Source organism: Mustela nivalis (genome assembly GCF_964662115.1).
Source record: "Mustela nivalis genome assembly, chromosome: 17".
In the NCBI taxonomy this organism is placed as follows: domain Eukaryota; kingdom Metazoa; phylum Chordata; class Mammalia; order Carnivora; family Mustelidae; genus Mustela; species Mustela nivalis.
This window is the reverse complement of record NC_139036.1, coordinates 39,637,092-39,647,804: the sequence shown is the minus strand read 5'-3', so window position 1 is coordinate 39,647,804 and position 10,713 is coordinate 39,637,092. Positions and strand designations below refer to the sequence as shown.

The following is a 10,713-nucleotide window of genomic DNA, read 5'->3' as shown; positions in this document are numbered from 1 at the left end:
CCTCAGACCAGCCAGGACACGCGAACAGGTGAAGTCCCACACCCTCCTCCTGATAGCCCAGCTAGAACTCAGGAACAAGATGGGGCCAGGCTGCTTCGCTCAAAACAGGCTCGAATTCTAGTATATTTGCCTTACCAGCAGGGGCTGGAAAGAACAGTCACCATCTCTAAAAGGTTCTAGAAATCAGGGAACAAAGTCTTAGAGATGGATTTCCCAGATGTATCACCTCCTCCGTGGCCCCTGTCTCCTCCCACGCTTCCTGGAACCACACCAGGATGCAGCTGATAATTAGGAACACAGTTCAAAGGCTGAAGGATAAATAATTTCTCTCGATTCACAATCTTCTCTGAAATACAAATGCTGATTAGATGTATATCTAGTCAGTAGCTGAGAAAAGACCTTGACCCTTCAATGAACACTAATTATTTTTCCCACGTCTGGATTTCTTAAAAATTTATTTATTTATTTGACAGACAGAGATCACAAGTAAGCAGAGAGGCAGGCAGAGAGAAGAAGGGAAGCAGGCTCCCCACTGAGCAGAGAGCCCGACACAGGACCCTGAGATCATGACCTGAGCCGAAGGCAGAGGCTTTAACCCAATGAGCCACCCAGGCGCCCCCCACGTCTGGATTTCTTAGAAGCCATATCACTCACAGTTTAGTCCACCTTCCATTTCTGCCCTCTGGTCTACTTCTAGTCTAAGCCCACAGACAGGTACACAACTCACCACAGTTTGTCCAACACCCTGACAGTGTTTTATTTCAAACTCTAATCTCTGCATTGTAATTAAAAAGAAAATTCTGCCAGTTTGCTTCCTGCTGGTCTCTGCCGCTGAAAAAAAACAGGTATCCAAAACATACTTCCCACAGGTATCCGAAACTCAGAAGCTAGATATACCATTTTAAAAGGAATAAGAAGTGGGCTCGTGGCTGTGTATGCATCAGCCAGCCACCTACCTGGGCCCAGCCATCAGCCATGGCTGCCGAGATGGCTGGAAACACCCAAGGAGGACAAGAAAGGACAAAGTAGATCTTTCTACAGCATGATGGAGAGATGATGGACTTCATAGCTCCCAGACTCCACAGCATCCAGCCAACTCATTACCCATGTTTCAACCCAGAGTCATTTTTCCAATCAGGACAGCTGAAGCTGAGGAGCCTCTCCCTGTGGCTCTTCATAGTCTTCCCAGGGTTTCAGCTGGGGCCCAGGGATCATCACAGTCTGAAAGAGCAGAAAGCTGAGTTACCTACCATCCAAGCCCATGACTTACCCTGAAGAGATTCACCCTTACCTCCTCCATGGAGCACTCCCCTTCCTGGTGCTGCATCACCCCTTCTCTCCACTAGGTGGAACCCAACAGGGGTGGCTTAAGATGGCATAAGCGCTGCCCCTGCTCTCTGAAATCACCCTTACCTTAAGGATGGGCTGCTTAGGGGGTGCCCACGGGGGAACGATCTTGCCGTGCATTCTCCAGCTCCCATAGGGATTTACCAGGTGTTTTTCAAACACAACATACTCCAGGACATCCCTGGGCACATCTTCCTGTCCATACATCAGGCGGCCAAACCGGTCATAGATGGCCAGAGTCTGCAAGGATGAAAGCAAATCTGACCTGTGAGTACTCAGAGTTGGTTTCTTGTTTTGTTTTTATATTTCTTTGTTTTTAATTTTTTTAATGCCACACAACCCATCTGAAAACAACCATAACAAAAACTTCTAATGGGTAGGAGAAAGTATTTCAGAATTCTAAATCTAGAATAATTAAGTGATCAACTATAGACACTCTACTCCTGGAGGGTTTTTGACTAGGACTGGGGAGGTGGGGGAGGGAGGATCAGGATGGGTGGAAGAGAGTATCCTCACACCTGTCTTAGCAGAGCTAACATCTATCAGTAGGCTGGGCACGCTGACCAAGCAAGGAAGACCACCACAGTGAACCATTCCTTAGAGCCCAGTCTTGGGAAGCCGTCCCCAAGACACTAGAGACAGGTACCCAACCTGAGAGTGAAGAAAAACTAGAGGAAAGCAGACTGGTGCCTCTACCTGCCGGGTGTGCAGACGGACAGTGATCTGGCCATATATGTTGCCTTGGTTCAACAAATTTGAACAGCGGACCTGAACCACCTGTGGTGGCTCTAAGGATTCTACGAAGCTCCAGCGGACGGTCTTGTATGTGATGTCCCAGACCATGTCCTGAGGGCAGAGGAGAACAGGTCAGCTGGGGTTTTCCTTTCCTTTAGGGAAGCCCACCTCAAAATGATCCTATTCAGGGTCACCTGGCGGCTCAGTGGGTTAAAGCCTCTGCCTTTGGCTCAGGTCATGATCTCTCTGCTTGGCAGGGAGCCTGCTTCCTCCCCTCTCTTTCTCTCTGCCTGCCTCTCTGCCTACTTGTGATCTCTGTCAAATAAATAAATTAAATCTTAAAAAAAAGAAAAAAGAAAAAAAAGATCCTATTCACCCAAATTAACAACTCAAGACCCACCTACTTTCTTAAGAAACCTTCTTCAAATCAGTGAAAACCACACTCCAAAATGCCAGCTTATCTAATACGCCATTATCCTCTCCTCCTTACACTCTGTTCTTTTTAAAAGATTTTTAGTAATCTCTACAGCCAACATGGGGTTTGAACTTAAAATTCCGAGATCAAGAGTGGCATGCTCTACCCACAGAGCTGGCCAGATGCCCCTCCCTTACACTTTCATAACCTGTTAGTTATTGCACATGTACCTGTTGACTGCATACATGTTGTCTTATCCCCCTCACCTGCTGGCACTGAAGAATGGGATTTTGCATAGATATAAAGGCTAGCTGGTGAGAATCATTGTATGATCACATATATGATCATTATATGTGACCATAGGGAGATGAGGCTGAATGGATAGAAACTTAAGTTCTTATTCTTTTTTTTTTAATGCTGATTTTTTTTTTTTTTTTTTTTTTTTAATTCACTTGTCAGAGGGAGAGAAAATGTGCACATACAACCAGGGGAAGTGGCAGACAGAGGGAGAGGGAGAAGCAAGCTCCCTGCTCAGGAGCCCAATTCAAGACTCAATCCCACGACCCTGAGATCATGACCTGAGCCACCCAGGCGTCCCTAAAGTTCTTATTCTTGAACCACATAGTACCTAGCACCCGGTTAACACACTATGTAAGCTTCGTGAATGCTCGCTAAATCCTGCAGGTGCACAGAGGGCTGTCTAATATGGCCCACACCCTGACCTCAGCCCCCACAGCCTGAGGTTTCAGTATTGCTTGCTGTGGGACTTCCTCCTTCCTTGTCTGCGGAGCCCTTACCAAAGTCCAAGCCAAGTCAGTACCATTCACCCCAAAACAATGGAACTTCAGCTTTTGCCTTTAACTTCCTGTACTTGTGAAACTGATCCTTCTTAAACCAAAGGTGATGTCTAGAATCTGCCCATTCAGGAATCCCACAGTTCTAAGGAAGTCGAGGACCTACCGGAAAACAGTTTTCAGTTACCAAGGTATGAAGCCGGTCATGGTCTGAGCTAAAACAGAAAAAGATAAACATCACTGGCTCCTGCTTCATGATGCCCCTTCTGAAAGCTAAAAAATGGCCCTCAATATGGACAAGTCTTTTTGTAAACATTTTCTGCATGCCTATAATAAGTCAGGTAATATGCTAAATTCCATGCACACAAAGATGAACATGGTTAAAAGACCCTGAAATCTAAATGCAGAGTGAAGTTATGTTTGAATCTCAAGAGCAGAAACAAATTTCTCAGAAATTCCCACACATCCTTTTTTTTTTTTTTTTAAAGATTTTATTTATTTATCTGACAGAGAGAGATCACAAGTAGGCAGAGAGAGAGAGAGGAGGAAGCAGACTCCCTGCTGAGCAGAGAGCCCGATGCGGGACTTGATCCCAGGACCCTGAGATCATGACCTGAGCCGAAGGCAGCGGCTTAACCCACTGAACCACCCAGGCGCCCCAATTCCCACACATCCTTAAGGGGAAGAGAACCTCACAAATCCATCACAAAAAACCAAAAAGCTCATCTCCTCTTACCTCAGACACATCAACAATACCAACTGGATCGGCCATGCACCTTCAACTTTTTTTTTTTTTTTTTTTTTAAATAATCTCTGCCCCCAACATGGGGCTCAAACTCACAACCCTGAGATTAAGAGTCACACGTTCCACTGACTGAATCAGCTGGGCGCCCTACATCTTACACTGTCTGTGAACCCAGCCAAAAGACAAGCAGCTGTCTTTTCTGGTCCTTTCCTTCCACCCCACCTGCACCTCCCCCAATCCTTGCTGCTACCAGAGTGACCTAAGTCATGCTGATTCTACCCAGTAATAGCAAGAAAATAGACAGCAAACCCCAGCTCCTGGATCTATAGGATTTTAGAAGGTTCCTAGCTGAGGAGTTTCAAATAAACCTGAGGTCAGGCATGAATTACTGTCTTTCAGATATACATTCATGACTTTCCCCCACAGTTTATACCTCCTGGGAGGTTTAAATCATTGTTCCTTCAAACAATCTTGTCCAATAATCCCAGAGTGGGTAAGGGATTAGTTCTGTTCACATGCTTCCCTTGACCTCTACTCCTAACAGGAAAGGTCATCTCCCGCAAGTCATTTCCCCCACTGTAGCTCTAGACTAGACTAGACCAGACTAACCTGAGTGGTGATGACAACTACAGCAACCAGCAGGCCTGGCACCCCTCAGTGAACACTTCCTCCTCACTATCCTGGCCTACAGATCTTCAGTAGAAATAAACTCCCTTGTCTAGGAGTTCACTTAGCATTTATAATAGACTTGCACCAAAAGAAAAAAAGGAAGATACCCATTTCTGGCAACATAATGGACTAAGTGCACGTGAAACTATTCCCACTATAAACATCTAGAAATGCTGGATGAAATGTAATATACAAAGATACACATTTTAAAATGCTCTAGTTCACATGAAAGGTAAATCTCCTAGGTGCTAAAAGGAAGGAGAGCTAAAACCAGAATGGAAAGACCACCACCTGACATCATGAAAGCATATGGGATGGTTAAAGGGATCTAGAAATAGGATCTGATGGCTGGGAACAGACTCTTCCTAAATCCTTGAACCCTCAAAGAGCAGGGAGTTGGAAATAGAGTCCTGAACCTGCAAGAAAGGAAGACTACAATAGTAGTAGAGAGATAAAGCTTCTCTCCATCAAGGGCTGAGTTAGGGGTACTAAAAAAATTAAAATCCTAAGCCCACGTTACACTCAGATTTGGACACAGAATTTATGACACCTGTATGATGAAACAATTCCTAAGATATGAAATTAACATTAAAAACTGAACCTAGGGCCGCCTGGCTGGCTCAAACACACACCGAGACTTATCTAGATCACTCTAGAACTCTTAACCAAAGGAAAAAAAATCTGTGCCTAGAATAACAGCTGCTGAAAACATAACAGGTATAACATAGAATTCACTTACTTGTTCAGACAAAGGTGAGCTTCAATAAAAATATCCTTAGCTTTTTCAGGGAAGTCCTTTATTTTAAAATTCGGATCATATTGTCTTATCTTCCGGACTCTGTAAAATTAAGTATGAGAATATTTAAGTATGAGAATACTTCTTTCTTTTTCTGCCTTTTAAGTAAGCTCCATTCCCAGCGTGAGGCTTGAGCTCATGACCCTGAGATCAAGAGTTGCATGCTCTACCAACTAGGCCAGGCTGGCACACCAAGAATCATTTCTAAAGACTTTATACACTATCCATAACTCACAGCTTACGTTAACTGTCATTAATGTCTCTCTACTTATTCAATAATTGTTTTCTGAATGTGCCAAGTCTATAAAGTTGACCTTCTAATTCACACTTACATCAATCATTCTAAAGAAAGACCAAGGTTTCTCATAGTGAAATTTCAGAATTCTGGCATTAAAGAAAACATCTTATAAGCACTAAGAAAGAAAATACAGATTTTACGCAAAAGCTCAAGAGTAAGAATGACGGCAAGCTTCTAACTAGAAACATTAGAAGTTAGAAAGACAACAGAGCAGTGCTGTTAACTGAGGAAATTCTTTTTAGCTCAGAAATGTACACGTGGGCAAATTATAAATCAAGTGGGAGAGTAAAAGACTGTTTCTTAGACATGAATGATCTCATGTGTCTACTAAGCGCCCTTTCTCAGGAAGCTACTGAGGAATGTGCTCCACCAGAATAACAGAATAAACCGTGAAAGACAGATGTAAAATCCAGGAAACAGGGAAAACAACATCAGGGCGAGACAAAAGGACTTATCCAAAGGATGAGAGAAGTAAATGTACACTGTACAAAATGTACAGTGGGCCTGAAGAGCAATCAGTCCAGATAGAAACAAGTAAGAAAGGGCCAGGAGGGATTTCTTCTTGAAGATGAAATTAATAAAATACTTGATGCTTTCAATGCACTGAGAAGAAATTTATATGACCAGATATTCCCTAAGCAAATGAGGGGGAAAAAAAAAAAGACCACACTTAACTCCTGGAAAAAAACGTATTATGCAGGAAAAGCCATGACAATGTCCTGCGCGACTCCACTGTCAACAGTATTTTCATAGTTATAATAACGTAAACAGGAAATTCTGATCTAATCAAAGTGGTAGATATACTGGAGGATAAGAAATACCATGACCATATGTAATTTATCCCAGGAATGCAAGGTTGGCTTAACATTCAAAAATCCATTAATGTGGGGCACCTGGGTGGCTCAGTGGGTTAAGGCCTCTGCTTTCCACTCAGGTCATGGTCTCAGGGTCCTGGGATCGAGCCCCGTATTGGGCTCTCTGCTCAGCAGGGAGCCTGCTTCCTCCTCTCTCTCTCTCTGCCTGCCTCTCTGCTTACTTGTGATCTCTGTCTGTCAAATAAATAAATAAAATCTTTAAAAAAAAATCCATTAATGAAATACAATGTATCAATAGAATAAAGGAAAAATATCACATGATCATCTCAGTAGACAAAGAAAAAGCATTTGACAAAATCTGATACCCCATTCATACTTTTTCCACCTCTGAGCCTTGCCTGTGCTGTTGTCTTCCTAGAATGCTATTCCTCACCACACCTAGCTAACTGCAACAAATCCTTTAGGTCCTAGCTTTTTTCTTTTTTTTGCTTTTAGGTGATTTTGCTTTTATTTTTTTTTTTAATTTTTAATTTTTTATTAACATATAATGTATTATTAGCCCCAGGGGTACAGGTAGGTCGCAGCTTTAAATGTCATTTCCTCAGGGAAGCTTTCCCTGAACTCCCAAACCAAGTTATCTTTCCTTGTCATGTGATCCCATAGCACTCATACTTACTATACCTGTAATTATTTAATTGTGTGCAATCAGTATTTAATGGCTGTTTTTCTCCCTTAAATGAAAACTCCATGATAGAACCACATGTGCTCTGTTCATCATCATCATGGACCCGACCACCCAAGAGCTCACAGTCCTGAACAGAAATACGTGAGAGGAAATCATCACAGTGCAGTTATCAGAAATAGCAGGTGTAAGTGCACAGTTACAATTACAGTAAAGGCCGCTCCAGAAAGAGTCAGGGAAGGCTTAAAAGCATACACGATGTTCAACTGGTTCTTGAGAAATGAGAGTTATCAAGTAAAGGAGGAGGAAGAAAACATTTTCAAGGCAAAGGAAAAATGCACAAAGACACAGAGTCATAGCACAATACCGTCAAGGAACTGGAAATTAATTTGGGAATGCTCAAGTTTAGGATGAGAAAAGTGTAATAAGAAGATGACAGTGGAACAGACGATAAGAGCCAGATTTACAAAAAGCTGTGAATACCACTGAAGTCTGGATTTATTCTCCAGGTAAGAGGGAGCCACAGAAGAGGTTTAATGGAAAGATGAGAAGATAAGATCTGTATTTAGAGAAATATATTATGGCTACATGAAGAATTAATAAATACTCAATATGCTTTTGCACAAAATCTATAAATGATCCCAAAGAACCTTTGAGTGACAAATACTAAATATTTCCATCCTTGCAACTAAAAGAGAGACTAAGAAGGTTCTGGCTTCTGCTCCTTAGTTAAGACCTAGTTAGCTCCGTAAAACAGGTCTGTCTTTTTGACCCTTTTTAGCTTTTTACTCTCTGTAGTTCAAACTCTAAGGTACTCCCCATAAAAATATGATTTTCTTATTACTTTAAATTTTAAAATATGTGATCAAAAAAGTGTTCTACAAATTTCTAAGTCACCCCCCTCAACTGATGTGACAAAAAGACCAATGAGGGCTGAGAGGCTAAAAATCAAAAAGCCCATATTCTTCTACATTAACTAAATTCTATTACAGAGAAAAATATACAGTCAAGTTATCAAAGGAATTATGTCCAACCCAATTCACCTAAGATGGCCTCGCTGGATTAAAGTAGCAATAAGAAATTTGTGTCCTAATACCGATTCCCAGTTGTTCCAGACACCTACGACAATTGTGATGCCACCTTCTTCTTCAATCGCTCACTTCTCTGTGCCAGTCCTTCCTTTGCAAGAGACGACAAGCGAGCATCACCTTCTGGAGGAACATAGGTGTCAAAGATACCAGCTGTAATGAAAGAAGAATACAAGAAGGCATTGACAGATTGAGAAAAAAGTCATTTTGAGGTCATATAAAATTAACAGGTACCATGGCTATAAGGTAGACTAATAAAGTAAACTTCCATGCAAAGGGAGCTCTGTTACATTACAGAAAGCAGAATAAGGTAACTTAAGTCTTCTCTCAGAGCCTCAAGTTCTTCTTGTACAAAATGGAGAAATTCTAAGAACAGGTGTGTAAACAAGATCAAAGATGACCTCATGAGGGGTGCCTGGGTGGCTCAGTCGGTTAAGCATCTGAGTTTTAAATCTGGCTCAGGTCACGATCTCAGGATTGTAGGATCCAGCCACAAGTAGGGCTCCGAGCTCAGCGGGGAGTCTGCCTGAGACTTTTTCCTTAAGCCCCTCCTCCCACTCATGCATGTGTATGCTCTTTTTCTCTCCCAAAGATAAATAAATATATTTAAAATATGGTATACTGGGGCGCCTGGGTGGCTCAGGTCATGATCCCAGGGTCCTGGGATTGAGCCCCGCATCAGGCTCTCTGCTCAGCAACGAGCCTGCTTCCTCCTCTCTCTCTACCTACTTATGATCTGCCAAATAAATAAATAAAATCTTAAAAAAAAAAAAAAAAAAAAGAAAGAAAAGAAATACCACACCTCACCTGTACAGGCCAGATGTAGGGGACGCTCCAAACGTTCTGGAGGAATGACCACACCTGCTTTCCGGGCAAATTCCATAAACTCCTTTTCAGATTTGAATTTGGGTTTATAAGGAGGAGGTGTGAAACGTTTCTTAGTTCTCACTGGAACTACAACTGTGGACTGCGTCACCAGGACTGGCTGTAAGACAGGAAAAGGTTATGATAAAGGTGACCTGGAAAGAAATCTATCTTGAACAAACTCTAAGCGGATAGGAAGGGCACATCCAAAGAATGACTTAGGAACAATTATAAAGCCACATATGATGGGGGAAACACTTATGAGTGTCTTAACTAGAAGCCGGTAAGCAACCTTTACTAACACCACTCAACATCTAACACCACTCAACATCCTAAAGGCTTTCCTCTGGACCGTTCCATTGTACACAACTATGCAAAGTCCCAGGGATGCAGAGCTGATTAAAACAAGGCTTCTGCTTTCAAAGAACCTTCAGTCCCATGGGGAACTTAAACATAAATCCAACACTGAAAAGAGAGGAATGCTATTATTAAAGAGTAAGAAAAGTCCTCTGGTTGGCATCTCCCTTATATTTACTTGGATTACATCCTGCTCATTCTATTGGGAGCCCAACTGTAAACTTCATTCTGCCATTCTAGCTCCCAAAAGATCAACAATATCTTTAAAGCCCAGACCTCTCTTCTCTCTGACCTAGAGTTTTGCTCAGTCAGGTACAGCGACAATAGGAGACTCCCTCCTTTCAACTGTTCAATTTGTGCATAAGAACCAGGGGGAAGCGAGCCCAGCTTCCAAACCATGACTTCTTTCCCGTTTAATACCTCCCCGCTAGACAGACCCAGAGCAAACTAGAGAAACTTCATCCCGAGAATATGCTCGTCCTCGGGGTCTTTACGGGGGTCTCCCCACGCCGCAACTTTGCTTAGTAGCTGGGTCCCGTCTACTTCAAACTCTTCCGTAACTGCGTGTGATTTGTATCGCCCAAGCCCACCAAGGACAACTGCAAAACGAGTATTCCCCTCTACGCTCTAGTCCCAGCCCCTAGAATCCTATCACCCGGTCCCGACCCACCTGACGAGACCACCATCCTAAAGCTTTGGATAAACAAAACAACCCCCGCGACATGGGGGCTGCCATTTTGTTCCCGCAAAGGCCGCTGGGATGGGGGACTAGCGTTAAGAGCCGAGGGCACAGGAGAGGGCGCATAGGGGTGGAGCTTCTCCGGGTGTGGAATTTTCCAGGGCGCGCGCCCTCCGCTTAAGTATGAGCGGCGCGAACGCGCACGTGCGCGTCGTGGGGGAGCGCGTGTGGTCAGAGAACGGACTGTGCGCGTGCGCACTTAGAGGCGTTGTGGGTGTGGCGGAGAGCACGGCTGTCACGCGCCAAGAGCGCGCTAGAGCGCGAGCTGCGCGTGCGCTTGAGGCCTTATGGCCGCAAGGAGTTGCAGCATTCCTTTTAAGATAGGGGTGTTGCTGCACCTTGCTTGCATTCCCCAAAGAATGAACAGAT

At 43.4% G+C, this 10,713-nt stretch overlaps 1 protein-coding gene across 1 annotated transcript; it reads right to left on the bottom strand.

The window, feature by feature from the left end:
- Positions 1 to 731: 731 nt before the first annotated feature.
- MRPL45 (mitochondrial ribosomal protein L45) lies at positions 732 to 10,544 on the bottom strand. Its single transcript, XM_082704816.1, has 8 exons — positions 10,276 to 10,544; positions 9,192 to 9,369; positions 8,420 to 8,537; positions 5,445 to 5,543; positions 3,458 to 3,506; positions 2,044 to 2,193; positions 1,414 to 1,587; positions 732 to 1,221 (listed from the first exon to the last, which is right to left on the bottom strand). Exons 1-8 carry the CDS (start codon positions 10,408 to 10,410, stop codon positions 1,135 to 1,137), a joined length of 990 nt encoding a protein of 329 aa, XP_082560942.1. The 5' UTR covers positions 10,411 to 10,544; the 3' UTR covers positions 732 to 1,134.
- Between the last annotated feature and the right edge of the window lie 169 nt (positions 10,545 to 10,713).

Bases quoted from the DNA above. Each gene is read 5' to 3' on its own strand.
- MRPL45 (XM_082704816.1), bottom strand. From the start codon at position 10,410: ATGCGCCCTCTCCTGTGCCCTCGGCTCTTAACGCTAGTCCCCCATCCC. The intron at 2,194-3,457 runs GTAGGTCCTCGA...CTCTGCCCTCAG, and splicing joins TAACTGAAAACTGTTTTCCG to GACATGGTCTGGGACATCAC. The intron at 1,588-2,043 runs GTAGAGGCACCA...TCATCCTTGCAG, and splicing joins TCCGTCTGCACACCCGGCAG to ACTCTGGCCATCTATGACCG.